Here is a 17,282-nt window from a genome sequence, read left to right on the forward strand (position 1 = left end):
TCTCTTCCAGTACTCTCAGGCCAGGTACTGGTGGTGTCTGTCTGTTTCCCACCTACTCGATACATTCCTTGAGGCCAGGGACCACATCAGATTCAGTTTGGTCTGCTCACGATCAAGCTCTGAACGTAGTGGGTGCCAAGTAAATACATGACCTGGGCCCTTAGAAGTTTGACTGCATTAGTGAGGAACATTCTGATAAGACTGTTGTGGGAAATCTGCAGGGGCACCGGCCCCAGGTCCGTCCCTCTTTGCTGCCATCTCCCTTTCATTCATCTTCCTTTCATTCATAATGACTCTTGCTCACCTTGAGCAGCTTGGGGTTGGGAGGGGCCCGTGGCTGTTCTGGCCCCCATCTGGGCCCCAGCGTGACTCTTCCTGCACGTAGGGTTGCTGAGGAGAAGCCTGTGTCCCTGCTGCCCAACCTCCCCCAATAATGTGCCCACTGGCTTCCGAACTTGGGGATGCTCGGTGAGGTCCATGGGCCACATTTTATTCTCATCCTCCCCTCATTTGTTTTGTTACCACAGACTTGGGGACTGAGAGCGTCAGTGGTACCCTCAGTTCACTCCAGCAGTGTAATCCCCGTGATGGCTTTGACATGTTTGCCCAGACAAGAGGGAACTCCTTGGCCGAACAACGCAAGACGTATGTGGGGACCATTTCAGCAGCTCTTGGAAGACATTGGGGGAGGATTGATCCAGGCCTGGTCACAGGCCAACACAAAGACGCCTTTTATTTACGAGGTCCAGGGCTGCCAAGAACATAGAAATATGTCTTTGAGGACTTGGCAGACAGAGATTTTGAATGAACACCAAACCCCACACACACCATCCCCACCCCCCGCCTTGGGGTTGATTGTAGTTGGATTTCTCCTGTCAGTCATGAGAGAGCACTCTGCATTTTCTTTGCTCCCTGTACTGCTGCTAAAGATGGCTGGGAGCTAGGGGGTACAGCCAGACAGGGTATGAATTTGTTCTCATCAGCATGGTTTTCCTGTGCTAGCATGTGGGCAGAGACTTCCCTGATGGCAGCCCTGGCCAGGATGAGCCATATGATATTGGGGACATTGATCCCAAAATAGACAATGCTCTGCATCTCAGGGAGACACATGAACATGCTTTGAGCTGTTTGTTCAACCTTAAGGCAAGCAAAGAACACTTTCCTGCCTTTCCCTGGGGCCCAGCATCTTGAGGCATTCACCTTGGAGTTCCCACACTCAGGCATCAATGGGTTGACCAGAAACCCAAGGCTCCAGTCACTCTTTACCAGCACAAGTTGCTTTTAACATGGATATAGCAAAAGGGGTCAGAACACAGAGGAAGAGAACCTCCGTAGTTGGGGTCTGTTAGTGACAGGCTGTTAGTGACAGACCCCAACCCCAGACCATGAGACTATCTCCCTTATCAAATGTCACTGAGGCTGCTGCTTTTAGAATAAGAATTAATATTATTTGCAGTTTTCAGGGCACTTTTGACATCCTGTGCTGGAACCCTGGCCTCCTGGCTTTGGTTGCAGTCAGACAACAGCTTGAGCCATTAAATGCCAAGGTTTCAGGAACTGTTCTTCCAAGTACGCTTGAGGCAGGTGCCAGGGCTAGAAAGTGATTATAGGTCACCACCCCTTTCCCTGGGGCCCCTGCAGGGAACTGACGGTTTGTGCTGCTTGTCTCCAGGGTAACCTACGAGGACCCTCAGGCTGTCGGAGGACTGGCGTCTGCACTAGACAGTCGGAAACAGAGCTCTGAAGTGGTAGGTTTTTAAGCCTGTTTTTCTGCCTGGAGTCCTCTGGAGGGAAAGTCAGCCTGTGCGGTAAAGCTGCCTGGGTAGTAAAGGAGACGGTGGATTGCATGGAGGGCAGGGTCCACTGGAGAAGACTGCCATGAGAGCGCTGTATTGCCTCTGTGAGTCCTCACCCCACCCCTCGAGTGTTGCCCAGTCATCTTGCCTGTGAACCCCAGAGAGATAGGCCCAGAGAGTTGGCAGTATGCTCTCGGCACCAGTGTCCCTGCAGACAGCAAGCAGGGATTTGTCCTGGGAGGTCCAGCTCCAGAGCCCCTTGTCTTCCTACTTTGGGGGCCCCGAGCTCTCAGGGCAGAGGTCTCCTACGGCCAGATAGAGTCTCTCCTCAGACATTATGTTGCCCTGGGGCTGGGCAGTGCTCTGACAAAACACTGATCTGTTCAGGGAAGGGAAATGATCATCTGAGTAGCGTGTGAGCTGAGCATCTGTGGTGGGCCTAGGGAAGCAGTACCAAGCCACTAGCAGGCAGTGGGTGGCCAGGATTTGGCTGGGTATCTGGGGCTGGAGAGGTGGAGGGAGCTGCGGGTAGAAGCCAGGAGGGTGTTCTGGGCAGCTCGGTAAGGAGCAAGGCTGAAGGCAAAGGGGCTTTGAAGTGGCGGGTACTGCTTGTTAGAGGCCCAGATTGCGGCTGTGCATTCCGTGAGGTTTCAGGTCACTGCAGGGGAAAGGATTTGTGTCTTAATACTTCTCATGGGACCGTCCCCCTTTTCGCTAAAAAATGTGTGTGGCAGGGTGTGAATGAGTGTCTGTTTGCAGTGACGGGGTAGGGGGAGGGCTCTGGGGATAGTGGCCCCCAGAACAGCTGGACCTCCTCCCAGGGTCCCCCAGCTGGGCTAGAAAGGAGCAGTACTCACCTGCCCACTGGACAGGGAGGTCTGCTTCCAGAACAACAGTTTTTGGCCTCCTGCAGCCCTTGTCCAAATGGGCCTGACTGGCAGTAGTGCCACAGCCTGGTTTCCAGAAGACTGGCCTGGGGAAGGAACTTGCTCCTCTGTCCTGGCTCAGACTTGGGTGGAGGACTGTGTGGCCCTCTGCACTGGCCACTAGGGGGCACAGAAGAGCCAGCCCAACTGCCCTGGGTCTCAGCACCCTGCCTTTCTACCCCTGGCACTGGGACTCCCAAAATCTACACAGTGGTCACCACGGCTCTGTTCCTCGCAGTACTTGGGATGTCTCCTGCTGAACTCAGAGAGGGCATTAGGAGGGCCCCCCAGCACCCTTCCAGATGGCATTACCTCCTCCTGGCCCAACCTGACCTGGCCTGCAGCTCCGTTCCTCAGCCAGGAGGACCTGGTTTGCTTCCCACTGTGCCTCCAGGGCCTGTCCCCATCCATGCCAGGGTGTGTCCTACTGCACCTCTCTTATCAGTGCCTAGGCCTGGATCCAAGCACAGGAGAGGTGGCCAGGGTCCCGCCCTTCACCCTTTGGGTGTGTGGCTTGGCCCATCTCCCTGTTTGCAAAGATCTTGATGACTCCAGCATGTTTTCCACCTGATGGTAGGCAGATTGCTTTCATGTTTACTGCTCAATGGGGGCGGGGGGCAGAGGGGAAGCAGGGTTTGTGTTGTCTGTGTGTTTGTGTGTGTGTGTGTGTGTGTGTCTGTGTCTGTGTGAGAGTATATGTAGATCTCTCTGTGTGTGTCTCTGTGTCTCAGTATATCTGTGCACACACACACTTACCCACATGCATCCTCAGGCCAGTATTTCAGTTCACGGTGTTCCATATCCTAAACTTTGCTGACCTGGAAATGAAAACTGGGCCAAAGGAGAAACGGAGAACACAGTAAAGGGGAGAAGACAGTATAGCCACACCTGCACAGTGCAACCACATCAGAAGTCTTAACTTTAAATGTTTTTTATCATTTGAAAAAGGGTGACTTACCTAAACTCAGTGTTCAAGTTAAGAGTTTGGATAAAGAAACACACAGGTAACTGAGAAGGAGGAAACAAGCAGAAATAAGTTAGGAACAGAGTAGAAATGACTTCGTAAAAGCTGGCTCTTTGAAAAATGGCCTTTGCCAATCCCAAGAGCCCTAATCAGGAGAAGCAGCCGTGGTCAACTTTCTGTGACCTCACGGAGATTTTCCAAGTGTACAAAACAGTTGGCATAAGTATATGGTCCCCTGTTGGGACTCTTGATTACTAAACTTCTCTTTTTCAAGCAGGTAAGGGGGGCACGCTGGAGGGGGGAGGGGGCAGCGGGCCACCATCCCCTTACCTGATAACAGATCAACTCTCAACAGTGGCTTTTCTATTTCCATGATATATACTGTTGCTTTCTTTATCCTGGGTCTTGCTGTGACTTTTCTTTCTGGGACTTTTCTGTCCTCGGCCCAGAAGAGAGGTAAAGGTGGGGACTCTGACCTGGAGCCCATAGACAGCTGGCTCATAACCCAAGGAATGGTGAGAGGTCACCAGCTGAGCCGAGTCCCCCGTTCACCCCAGTGCTTCCCTATGTCACCTGCTGAGCCCTTGTGAGTCAGACAGTACAAGGCCATTCTTTCCTTTTGACTGGGCACCAAATTTTCCCCTCCTGAATTTGTGCAATCTCCTTAAGCCACAGGCCTCCAGCCCCAGAAACACCTCCTCTGATTTTCTGCTGAGGTCTGTGCCTCAAGCCTTAAGGGTCTGGGACATTTGTGGGAGTGAGGGGAGGGCCCCTTCCCTCCTTTTACTGTCTCTGGAGCTCTCAGCAGTATTCATTTTTCCAGGATAGAGCACAAGTTACTGTGGCTTTTGCTTTGGAGGGGACGTTTCTAAGAGAACAGATTCAAAAGCATCTGATTGGTTGGGGAAGCCCCCTCCAGCCTATGAATTCGGCAGTCCTAGGCTGATGGGTCTTTATAATGGTGTTATACGTCTCCCAGAAGAATTTGAGACACCCTAAAGAAACAAACACAATAGGAACAGAATAAAGAGAAGACAAAGCCAGGGGAGTTTAATGTCATAAACACAGTTCTCATGGAGTGAAGCTTTTCTGCCACAGAGACCTGAGAGGGCCTCTCCTGCCTCATATGATCAGGTAGCCCTGAGTCTGGTAGAGAGAGAGGGTGACCTCGTTCCAGGCTGCTTGCCTTGAAGGGATGATTTCATTTCTAATGAAGCCACAGCCCTCCCCAAGCACCTCTAACATAGAGACCAAAGGTCTGTGCGTGCGTATGTGGTAGGGCTGGAACAGCAGGGGATGCACAGAAGATATGATAAAAGCAGTGAAGCGTCAGCCTCTGGGGTGAAGCCGGGCAGACACTAGACACATAACCGGGGAGGAAGCATAACTGAGCCCAGGAAATGGTGCCAGGTTGTGGCCAGGGGAGGAGTGTTCAGACAGGCCAGCAAGTCTAAGACTGTAGGCAGCTCAGCAGGGATAATCTGCATGAACAAGGTGTGGCCAGTGTGCAAGGACACCAGCCACACAGAACCATCAGAACCAAGGGGGTGGGGGGTGGGGGTATCTGCCACCCCAGCTTAGAGTGAGGGACCTTTGCACAGCCACACTCAGGTCACAGCAGCAGGCACTCCATGCTGCTGTTTCTGCACTAGGCCTTGAGGCCATTCTTAGAGACCTAGGATGCCTGGAGCCCTCATTTACTTCTTCAGGGACAGGCTGGGACTCTGGTCCACATGGTGTAGGATGGCCTTAGAGCAGGGCTCCTGGAGGTCATGTCCATGCCAGTTCCAAATTGGAAGGATCTAGCCATGTGTCCTTGTGCCTATTAATCCTGCAAAAAAGGATACTGCTCATACCAACTGCCCTGAGTGTGGCCTTGGCAGCTGGTCGTGGCACCTGCCTCTGCCCACATGAGAGCCACTCTCCTCCGCCCTGTCCCCACTAGAGCTCCAATCTCTAACTTCCCAGAAACAAGCCCAACTAACAGCTAACCTGATATCTCACCTGCCTGACTGCAGTGTTTTTTTTTCTTCCTTTTAAACAGTGTGTATTAATTGCTTTGCCTTATTTCCCATAGTGTAGAAACCCTGAGTCTTTCCAAACCCCCGAGTACAAATTCTTTACTTGGAAACTTTTTGTGCTATTGAGTGAGACTGAAGGGCTTCTAGATGGCTCCTCAAGTTTGGGTGGCAGCGGCACATATCGTAGGAAGGATTTCACAATTCTCTAGAAGTAACACACCATAGCTTTTCAAATACTATTCATGTTGCGTTGTAAATTAGACTCTTAAGCTTTCCTTGTGGATTTGGGACTATGGGAGACAGCTCTTTGTTCACCTGGGACTCTGGGTGTCAAGATTTCCAACAATCCCAGATTCATTATCCATCAAGAAGAACCCTGAGAGGCATTGTGCACCAGCCTGCCTGGAGACTGCACGTTTCGTGGTTCGCTGCTTGCCCCACCCCGTTCCCCCCACCCCTGGCCTCTCCATATGCATGCAGAGTGCAGTCAGGATACTCTGCAAGGAACAAATGTAATCCTCAACAAGAGGAGGAGCAACACTAGGTTGGTAGTAGTGTGCTGCTGCCAAAGCCCAGGTTTGGACCTGGGACCCAAGGGGTGCCCTACTCAGGCCTGGAGAACCCCCAGACACGGCATGCCTGAAGCCACTATAGCACTGGCTGCAGCCGGGCGGGCGGTGCCACCTTGCCCCCACCTGCAGCCCAGCAAGGGTCAGCACACAGCTCCCCCAGCACCCATGGCAAGATCTGACACTTCTGGCACTCCGTATGCCGGTTTCTCTTTGGACTCTGAAGATGGGCAGGGCGTGTCTCCCCATTGCCTCAGCTGAGCCAGCCTGGTGGGCGCTGGTCTTTACGGGAGGGTGGCCCCGTGCTAGCTTCTTTATTTTTCTGTCTTCATATCTTTTTCTTTCTGTCCCCGTCCCCCCACACCCTCCTCTTCAGACCCTTGGACCAGCCTTCTGCTTTGGATCATTGCCTAAGAAGATGCTAAAACCAAGGTGTGGCAGAGGCCACAGTCTCTTAGGGATCAGCTGGGCAAGTCCTCATTTGATGGATGAGAACACTGAGGCCTCTCAGGGGCCTGGTGACGTGCCCAAAGCCACGGGGCAGTGACAGAGTCCATTGCCCTCTTCCCTGGCCAAGGCCTCTCCCTTCCCTTCCGTCAGCATGAATGCGGGAGCTTCCTCTTCCTCCCTCCCCAGTTTCTGCAGTTCCTGTTTGGAGAACAGTGTGCGTGTTTAGTCTGTTTCTGGTAGCACCCGCATCGTTAGAAGGAACTTTACCCTGGTGGTGTACTCAAAGCATTGATACACCAGGGCGGGAGGTTTATATAGCTAAGGTATTGTGTCCAACCGCAACCAAGTCAACCCTTGCCCTGTGTTATATAAGCTTTACTGTTAGCTCTCTCCCTAGCTCCATGGAGGTTCCTGTCCTGAAGCCAAGTGCCTTTCTTACTGGAAGGAGTCAATGCCAGGAGTCCTTGCCAGTAATGGACCATATCTCTGGGCTTCAAAATTGGAAAACAGAAACCCTCACCTGGAAGTTAAGGGATTGGGAGTTCTGAGTGGCAAAAACTAAATATGACCTAGCCATCACCCTGTTGCACAGAGAATGGAACAGAGGCCAGGAATTACCCAACCCCTGTCCCCATCCCTGCTCTGCCTGAAGGCAGAGGCTTCTTAGGATAACAGAGACTTCAGGGCTCTCATGTAAAGAAGCAAGTCCAGAGAAAAACGATTTGCTCGAAAAGTGATCTGACAACCCCAGCCCGAGTGACCCTATTGCCCAGCGCCCTGGCTCCTGGTTTCACCCGGAGGATGCCCTGCCATAAACACACTACTTATTTGGAGAGGTCTAGGAGAAGGAAGAAAAGTGTTCCATGATCCAGCTTTTGGGAAATATTTTTTGAGGAGATGAGTTTCTCAGATGTCAATGTTTATTTTCTGAGTGTGCTGGCTTTCAAGATTAATCCTCAAAAAAGAAAACTGGTGCGTGATACCCAGCCTTGAGGGGCTTACTATTGAACAAGAACATTATAAACCAAGTCTGAAGGTTTAAGGTCCATGACCCCTTCATGGCTTTTTTTCAAGCTCCTGCCACATGATGGAAAGCTCTGCCCCTTGAACCTCCATTTCCTTGATAGACTAAAGCTGGGTAGGTATAAAAAAGCCCAGCACACGCTCCCAACAAGTCTGTTTGGGCATATTTTCTGTTTAGAGATGCCGCTAACTTTCCAGGCTTTGTTTCTGAGAACTTGGTGTGGCATGCATCGTCTCAGAGGCCAGGCATTCTGCCTTATATAAGCATCAAGATAATGAAAATTGGCATCTGCTGTCCTGGGAACATGTCAAGACAGAAGCCCTGGGGACAGCTGGGTGGCTCAACGGTTGAGCATCTGCCTTTGGCTCAGGGCATGATCCCGGGATCAAGGATCAAGTCCCACGTCAGGCTCCTTGTATGGAGCCTGCTTCTCCCTCTGCCTAGGTCTCTGCCTCTCTTTTTCTCTCTCTCTCTCATGAATAAAATCTTAAAAAAAAAAAAAAGAAGAAGAAGCCCTGCCAGCAAGCATAAAATTAGCAGGTCACGCCCTGTGTACCCTACTGTGCTTTTTTTTTTTTTTTTTTTGATGGGGGTGGTGGGTACTGCTTTGGGTGCCGTTAGCACATGCATGTCAGGCATCTGTGCACTCCAGAGGGAGACTCACATGTTCCTTGTCCCTAGGAGTCCTCTCAGGGTGATTTGAACTCCTTGACATTTTTTTCGTTTCAGCATTAAGTTCCCAGGGAGTCAAAGAAATAAAATGACAGTGTAGATAGAATCTTCCCAACCTGATCAAGGTTGGGCTTGCACCTTTATGAAGATGCCTGTGGGTGGCCCGTGCTGGGTCTGTAGTTAGGCACGATGCACGTGAAGCTACTCCAGGTAATTGGAGCAAGGGGGCTGCCAGCCCCGCCAGGTGTGTGTGTGAGTGTGTATGCGTGCACCCACGCAGAGCTCCTGTAGGATCACAGACACCTGCTCAGTAGGCTCGGGCAGGCTTAGGAGTCCTCACTACCTCACGCCCCGAACTCCGTCAGCAGGTTTCCGTGTCTAGGACCAGCTTGTCCCGTCAAGGCAGGGCTAGCCATGGGAAATCTTTGTTCTTTTCCTTTGTTAAGGTCATGTTATTTTTGAGATTTGGCAAATGCTAAGGCAGTCCTCTCATTGCTTATTTTAACTGGATTCTTACCCTAGATTGTGATGTTGGGGGGAACCAGCTATAGACACAGTGCTAATGTATTCTCTGGAAATAGTGGACTCGTGAGCCACTATTGTGTCCGAGCCAAATGCAAGTTTCAGAATCACTGCCCCCAAAGTGTTGGCACGGGTGGGCCAGGCATAGAGACCGCTCATTGCCCATGAGGCGTGTCGTCGTTTGCTCAGGACCTACTCACACACACACAAACCTGTGGCCACTGCTGCCCAGTTCTCCATTCTCTTCCCAAACTCATTTTCTTTGGCTCCCAAAGCCCAACCAGCCATTGAGAGCTGGGAAGACGGGGTGAGAGTAAAGGAGCCACCAAGTTCCAGGCCCGCTTCATGATTCTCCCCCGAAGAGACAAACACCACTAAAATCCCGCTGTCGCTTTGGTCATCAAAGCTCTAGCTTCTGCCCATTTGTGCTGGCGGTGAGCTGGGCCTGTCTGCTGTCAGCCAGGCCCCACCCAGGCCCCAGCGCTCCCCTCCTCCCACTCAGAGATGCACCGGGACACGGTCGGAAACACTTGCAGTGCCCTCCTGGCCACCTGCACCCCTGCCCCAGGCCGACTGCCCCCTGGCCTCCCAACGACATTGTTGCAGGCAGAGGGGGGTGGGTGCTGGTGTCTCCTCTGGTTGCCCCCAGGGCTGAGGCCTGACTGGCCGGTAGGCAGGGGTACTAACCTGATGAAGTTGGAGGAGCAGGGCAGCCTCGGGCTGAGAGTGGTCAAAAAGTTATCCATTTCAAGAACGTGTACCGCTGCCCTCCCCTCCCCGCCCCGCACCTGCCGGTCAGCCCTGCTTCCTAGAACCGGCCACCTCATTGCTTCCCTCACCTGCCATTTCATATGTGGCTGCCTGATGTTGCCCGCGCCTGCTGTGCCAATGCGTTTTTGTTTTTTGTTTGCTCTGTGTACGTTTTGGTTTCGTTTTGGGGTTGCTTTTGATGATTTACTTTGTTCGGTGTTCTGTCTCCCCCCGCCTGGCTGTGGGGCTGCCTGGCCCGCCGCTTGCCGCCTCCATAGATCCCCGTTGCGCAGCCCTCTGTCATGGACGACATTGAGGTGTGGCTCAGGACGGACCTGGTGAGACTTGACTTTTCTCTTTTGTGTGCGGGGTGTGGCGAGGCAGAGTGCTTCTGGACGGGCCCGGGCCGTGGGCTGCTCCCCCATGGGGTGGCGGACGAGAGTGGCCTGCTGCAGGCTTGCCAGCCCTCCTGCTCGCCCCGGAGCACCTGCTTCCGGCACAGTCCCTGAGTCCTGGCCACCTGAGGCCTTGGCAGGCGGGGCTCTGGCCAGCTCCGGAGCACACACTTGTCCCCAATGACTTTTCTGTAGCAGGTGTGTGTGTGTGTGCTTGGGTTTTTTTGCTTTGGGTTTTTGAGATCTTATTGGGGTTTATTTTTATTTTTTTTCCCCTTTTCATTGTGAAATTATACAGAGTCAGCTGTTTTGGTTTTGGTTTTCTTTTTTAATTTACTGTCATTCCCGCTTCCCTAGTATCTCCTGGTATCTTGCATTTAAAAGAACCCTTGCCCTAGAGACTATTGTCTTTATCCACAGAGCTAGGACAGGAAGGTGAGGACATCATGCATCTCCAAATGGCAGCAGGTCCCAAGAAAGGAGGGCTGCATGGCTGGTCCCTCCCTCTGCTGCTTACAAAGCACTTTCACTGGCAGCTGCTGTATGGGAGGCAGAGTGGAGGTTGTTGGCCAGGGGGCTGATGACAAAATACACTCTGGGAGGGGAAGTAGCTCACCCAAGGTCATGGGCTAGGCAGATTCTCCCTTAGTCCTGGAGACACCTCATCTCTTGTTCCTAGCTGTCACCTCTTCAGGGGACCCTGTCCCCAGAACAGACCATCCTTAACCACAGGGTTGTCCTGGCTGCCAGAGGGCTGCTGACTTGGCCCCCTCCTACACTAAGATACAGCTCCACAAAGGGCCACCTCTCCACAAGGCCAAGCTTTCTGAAGACACTCACTGCCCAGCAAGGCAGACACCCAGCTGCCATGCCAGAGGAGGAGGAAAATGCCCCATTATGCGTTTCCCAAGGGAATGCCTGGAAAAGAAATAGCTTCTCTCACAGAAAGAAGCAAAGCAGGAAGGACCAAGGCTCTCACCTCACAAGGCGGGTAGGGGGAGCCCATCCAGGAAGGCTGAGCAGCAGCAGGTCACTGGCAGAGCCAGGAAGGAAACCAGGTCTCCTGGCCAAGCCCAAGGCCTGGTCTACTTCCCTGTCACTGTGCATTGGGTTCCCAGTGACCACTGCATTCTCCAAACAAATCAAGTCTTATCCACTGCGTTGGTAAGAGCTCTCAGAGCTTCCATGGCTTCTCAGAAACTGGCAGCAGGTGATGGAATCTGGGCTCCCCTGGCCTGCAGGACATGGCTCCTGGCGGGACAGACTCTACCGCCAAATACCACCTATATCAGCCCTGTGCCCTAGGCTTCATGGCTCTGTCCCTTCCAGGCCTCATGCAGTTCCCAACTGCTGGGATGGACTGTGGATTTGCAGATCTGAGTGGCTGCTGAGTGGAGGAACCCTTGAGGGGCCCTGGGCATGCTTCGGGCTCCACCTCCTTGTGGCCCTTGTTCTGGGAGAATGTCAACAGCAGGGCCAAGGCCTGCTGTGGTTCTGCTGTAGCCCAACGCAGAGATCAAGCTGTGCCTTTTTTTGGATTTTTCTTTCTGGCCTTCCTGGAGAATCAAAGCCTAGAACTACTCAGTTTGGGGTTTTGGTTTTTTTTTTTTTTTTTTTTTCTTTTTGAAAAACAAAGTTTTCTGTGTGTCTAACAAGACAAGCAGTATTTTACTATCACAGAACTTGGGGAATGGGGAATGGGAGGCTTTGCTCAGGCAGTGCCACCAGGGCAGGGCCCTAATGCTGCTCCCTCTGCTCCTCCCACAGAAGGGCGATGACCTGGAGGAGGGAGTCACAAGTGAAGGTATGACCTGGCCAGCACCTTTACAGCCCCCCCCCATTACTTCTGCCTGGCAGCCCCAACCTCCCACCCTCTGCTCCTGTCTGACCCCCATCCCCACCCCACTCTCCTCGGCATTGCCAGACCATCTGCTCAGACCCCCTCCACTGGCAGAACTGGGCTTGAGGGATGAGAGGCCGTGGGGGGATGTTTTCTGTCAAATTGAAGTAGGAACTTGCCCCTCCAGCTTTCCCAGCCCTGCCCCAGTGCTGATCTGGAGAACAGAAAAGTGCCAAGCTGGAGGTGGGCCAGGAATCCTAACTACCTCTTCCCCCTCCACCACCCACTGGCAGCCAGGCTTCCTGCTTGCCCCAGAGGCAGGCAGAGGAGGGAGTCAAGGCTGGGCCTTCAAGCAGTCCCGGCTCTGGCTGGCTGCCCCCCCTGCCTCCTTCCCTGGTAGACAGCCCAGGCTAGGGTGGTAAGGGTGGGAACTCACCCCAGGGGTCAATCCCTGTTGGCACGAGTGAAGGGGGCTCTAGGGGAACAGGTGGGATGTTGTTGGAGCCTCGGAGCCTCACTGTAGGCCTAACCAATCCTGGTCCTTGCCTGGGTTTTGTATTGCAGAATTCGATAAGTTCCTCGAAGAAAGAGCCAAAGCTGCTGAAATGGTCCCCAGCCTCCCCTCGCCCCCAGGGGAGGCCCCGGCCCCAGCCTCAAACCCCTCCAGCCGGAAGAAGCCAGAACGGTCAGAGGACGCCCTCTTTGCCCTGTGAGCTGGTCTGCGGTTCGGCTCCCCAGACGGCAGGTCATCTCCTGTTCCCCCCCAGTCCACGCGAGGCACTGGCCACCCCTCCCATCTCCAGTCCTGGAGTCCTCCCACTCGGTCCTGTGCTGCTGTGTCTCCATGGAAATGCCCCCCTGTTTGCTCCCAGGTGTCCCACTAGTCAGGACCAGCTTTAGCCACCTTCTCTCTGAGTGGTGGGTCAGCACCACCGCAGCCAGAGGCTCTCCTCCCTCCCCCGCCCCTCCTGCCCTCAGGCCCACTCTGCCTACATGTTCTCCCCAGAAGAGCAGGCCACAGGACCCAGCCTCAGGCAGGGCAGTCCCCAAGGGACCATTTCCTGAGAAGACACCTGGACTATCTTTTCTCCAGTCCCCCACCTGCAGAGAAGGGGGTCAAACCCCAGCCCTTCCCCCACATGCCCCACCCCTGCCTGGCTCTCCAGGTCTTCTTGGATGGGCCTGTCCCCCTGTTCCAGAAAGGGCTTGTCTGTACCTATGGGCTTGGTCTCCCTCCCTGGAATGCTGCTCCCTGACGCGTGTCACCTGGTGGCACTTGGCGTGCTCGGCACTTTAGAAGGCTCTGTGGGTGCCCATGTGTGAGGCTTCTCATCCTCTTGACCCTCTCCCCATTGCTTGGCTGCTAGCCCAGGCCCCCACCCAAGCTGGCTCACCGGTGGAGTCTGGGACCAAGGGGTCTCCAATGCACCTGTGGGCTCCTGGTGTGAGGACGGAGAGCCAAGGACGGTTGCAAGGACAGTGCACAACATGTGGATGGTGGTCCCAAGGCGCACGGGTTAGCTCATGCAGATACACTACCGTAAACCAAACTGCCGCGTGCCCACTGCACACTGCCCCCACATAGTTGTCCCTGTCTGTGGAGGGCCCTGCTTGGGGAAGAACTTCTCTGGCTTGCGTGGGGAGGCTTGGTGGGTGTGTGAGTGTGCTGTGCTCGGGGCTTGGCCTGGCCTGTGGTAGCCTCTGCACCTCTATCTCCAGGGCCCAGAAGCAGATGTCTCTGCACAGTCCTGGGACAGTCAATGACTCAGGGGCCAGAGTGACACCAAGGGCCCCGCATTGCCCCAGGGAGTGGGTCTCAACTTCTTCCACAGACCATCCCAAAAGCCTGCCCTCCTCCCCACTGCCCAAACCCTTCTTGGCCACCAATTTCTATCCTCTCTCCAAGCTGACCCGGAAAGCTAACAGAGCCTGGGGCTGAGCACACCTGCTCCTGTCACTGGTGTGTCTCCTGGCCGTGGGCAAGGTGCTCGAGGCTTGGCACCAGCCCGGGTCCAGCCTGACCCACCGCTGTTCTACGGTTGCCCCAAAGAAGGAAAACATTGTTGCAGCTGCTTCGAGCCAGCCCCTGAGTCCCCAGGGCCCGGGTCAGTGACCCAGTATGCACTGCCCAGGTGTCTGGGCCAGACATGTTCGTGAGCCATAGTGTGGTCAGCCCTTACAGCCTAGCAGCCAGAGCAGGGAGGAGAGGCGGGGCTTGACACTGGCTGACACCAGTGCCTCAGGCTCTGGGAGCAGCACTTGGGACCAGGCCTGGACACCCCTGATGGGGAGCGAAGTGCCACCTGGCCCAGAACCCCAGGCTCAGTCTCATGCAGTGGCTCCCCCGTGAGAGGAGCCTCGGGTCTGGCTGGGGGCCTGTCTGGCAGGACCAGCTGGGGATGTCACACTCCAGTTCAGAGGACATGCAGGAAGCTCCTCAGAGATCAGAGGTCAGCCAGCCTGACTCCAGCCCTGCCTGCCCCCTGCAGTGGGTGCCATGCCTCCACTCCCCCCCCACCGCCAACCCTGGCGCACAGCTGATGTGCACCTCTCTTCTCAACATTGCTCACAGGCAGGGCACCCTGAGGCCTGCTGGGATGTTCAAACATCTGAAGGCAGCTGGCTTAACATGAGCAGAGAAGGTGGCTGGGATGGGCCAGCTGTACCCAGCTGTATTCCAGCTCTTAGCCCTTTGGCACAGTCTGGAATATTTGTGAGGGCCAGGGGCCCACCTTTGTAGCTGGGTCTTGGGGCAGTCCTGTGGCAGCCATGGCACCAGAGCAGCCGAGCCCAGCATCCTCTGAGGGAAGAGTCAGCCTCCCTGCCTTGTGGAAGGGCAAGTTCCCATGAGAGCAGAGATGTGAGGGGAGAGGAGGCTCCTGGCAGTGAGTGAAACTGAAGCCTGTGTCTGCCTGGGGAGACCTCAGCATGGCTGTTCTTACTACCCATGGGCAAGAGCTGCCCCCCAACTCCAGGCAGGGCTTGGAGAGGCCCGGCCATCCCTGGGTGGCGGGTGGTGTTGGACGCTGTGGGCTGGCAGGAAGGCACTGGCCCATGGAGGGAAGTGTCACCTGCCTTCCCGACCTGGAGCTGCCCCTCCCACTTACCCACACATTAGGTCCAGAGGCCATCTGCCCCTACCTGGAAGCTGAGATGAGGCTTGCTTCAGGCCGGCACAGAAAGCCAAGTGGGGGTCCAGGTGGGCGTAAGGGGGTGCTGCCCAGCCCTTCCTGTCCTGAGGCCACAGGCACCCTGGGCCCCAGGACTGCTGGCTCCCTTCCATGTGGAGAGCACAGCCCCCAGGCTCCTGCTCTGTGATGAGAGTGGAGCTCTGGCAGGAAAGCTGGCCAGTGCCTGTGCCCCCGGAGAATGAGCCCCTCACAAGCCACCAGCCTTTCCGCAAGTGTTAGAAATCACAGATACAGTATGTACTTAATTACACTAAATTATTGCTGGGATTCCTTATAAGCACTAATTATACCTGATTATAGGTTAAAATATTTATTTTGTCAAAATATTTTCTTGGGGACGTGTTGAACCTTTTCTGTGTTCATTGTGTGCAAAGATGAGAAAACTATCCATTGCTTCCAGCCTGCCTCTGTGGCCAGTGGGCAGCAGTGACCCAGGGCACTGGTGGGCTGGTGGGCAGCCTGCGCTGGAGCAGTCCCTGTCCAGGACCACCCCCCCTGCCCAGGCCCGAGCAGGCCAAGGGCCAGGCCGAGGGGTGACTCCCCCCCTGCTCATCAGCATGCACAGAATGAGGGCTTCTTGAGCAGACATGGCTTGTTGCTGGCCTGGGCCAGAGGGAAGGTGCCTGTTCGTCTGTTGTCGTCCTGTCTTTCTGTTCGTCAGCCCCATCGGGGTGGGTGACCATGCTGCCTGCTTTGGCTCACTGCCCTTCCCCTGCGCACCCAGGGGCTGGAGCCAGGGGGCCTGGGGAGCCGTGGGCCTGTACCGTCACTCAAGCCCCCAGCCGCAAGAGGGGCGGCCCGGGCTCCCGATGGCCCAGTGGCAACAGGCACTCCTCCAGTGTCATGGGGCGGACAGCTGCGGCCTCCTACACTCCTGCTCCTCCTCTTCCTTCCTGCCACCCACCCCACTTTGCCTCCACATAGATGTGTTTCTAACTCGGTCAGGCCTTGCCTTCTGGATGGTTGGAGGGGGGCCGTGGGCTAGCTGGGGAAGAGCACTGTGCCGGGTCCTGTGTTCTCAGCCGGCCCACTGTGAGCCTGTCCTCCTCCTCCCCGGGCTGTTCGGACTCTCTCCATCCCCCTGGGGAACAGCCAGCTTCCCCACAATTGGCTCAGGGTGTGTACGCACCCAGAAGACTCCTGATGTGGTACCTGCCTCTCCCAGTGCCCACCTCCCACCCTTCCTGTCCGTGGGGGTCCAAGCCTGGCTTTCCCTGCAGCCACCAGCCCCTGGGGAAGCTGTCAACCCCAGAGTTAACACTCCTTCTGTGTGTAAAATCTCCAGGCTCTCCTGGAGGACGGGGCGGGGGGGGGATATTTATTTCCTAAAGTTTGCACTTAATTTGTGAGGGTCTCAGGATCGTTGGGGGCTATCGCAAAGAGAAATGTGTTGTGTCTGTCGTCCTGCTGTCCCAGGAGTCTGGTGTTCGTCACTGTTGTGCGTTTCTGCGGGCAGAGCCTGTTCTGGAGGGTGGGTCAGTGAACTCGAGGTTGAGTACATCCATCCACCCACTGGCTCTCCTTCCGGATATTGTCTCTCTAGTTTGGGTTCTTGCATGTAAAATACTCCACAATAAATAAACCAACAAGCAAACTGTTGCTCTGTGATCTCTGTGGAAGGGGCTGTGACTGTCCAAAGGGCCTGCCAGGTCTGGCCACCTGCTCGCTCTAAGCAGGGGCTGCCTCGGGGCAGCTTGGGAAGCTTGCTCCCCCTGTCCCCCCCACCCTCCCCGCCCCACCAGGCAGCCTGAGCAGCCCCTTGGCTGGCCACAGGAGTCTGGGCTAGAGAGAAATCCCCATGCCTATCCCGGGTTGGCCATCCTGTTTTGGGGGTGTTGGTTGTAGCCACTGGAAGCCTGCCATGGCCTGCCTGAGAGCTCTCCCAGGGCCTGTGGTTCTTCTGTCTCATCCAGGCTCCCAGGCACTCAGCCCCACCCAAAGCATCCCAGGCCTCAAGCAAGCAGGCCTGCGCCACTGCCTCAGCCCCCCTCATCTGGGCTCCCCAAACATGGCTGAGCATCCTCCAAATCATCTGTACAGCTTGTGCTGGGCACTGAATTTGAGAGCTGCTGCTCTAAGAACCACCTTGCCACCTCGCACTTTTAGGAATGGCTTTATCGAGCTATGAGTCACATAAGCATACAATGCACCCATTGAAAGTA

General features: G+C 55.0%; 1 protein-coding gene across 7 annotated transcripts in view; it reads left to right on the top strand.

Annotated features, from left to right (window-relative positions):
- The window catches only part of TOM1L2 (target of myb1 like 2 membrane trafficking protein), a 118,964-nt gene extending 102,250 nt beyond the window's left edge, over positions 1-16,714 (top strand). For 4 of the 7 annotated variants that reach the window (XM_025428141.3, XM_035716905.2, XM_025428144.3 and 1 more), the window contains 6 exons: positions 528-645; positions 1,673-1,748; positions 4,136-4,201; positions 9,973-10,032; positions 11,857-11,893; positions 12,494-16,714. In XM_025428141.3, the coding sequence (XP_025283926.1) occupies positions 528-645; positions 1,673-1,748; positions 4,136-4,201; positions 9,973-10,032; positions 11,857-11,893; positions 12,494-12,642 (506 nt within the window). In that variant the 3' untranslated portion in view covers positions 12,643-16,714. The remainder of the gene's footprint in view (positions 1-527; positions 646-1,672; positions 1,749-4,135; positions 4,202-9,972; positions 10,033-11,856; positions 11,894-12,493) is intronic. The other 3 variants (XM_025428142.3, XM_025428143.3, XM_025428145.3) reach the window with 3 other exon arrangements.
- The last annotated feature ends 568 nt before the right edge of the window (positions 16,715-17,282 follow it).

The sequence above is a fragment of the Canis lupus genome, chromosome 5, assembly GCF_003254725.2.
Source record: "Canis lupus dingo isolate Sandy chromosome 5, ASM325472v2, whole genome shotgun sequence".
In the NCBI taxonomy this organism is placed as follows: Eukaryota; Metazoa; Chordata; class Mammalia; order Carnivora; family Canidae; genus Canis; species Canis lupus.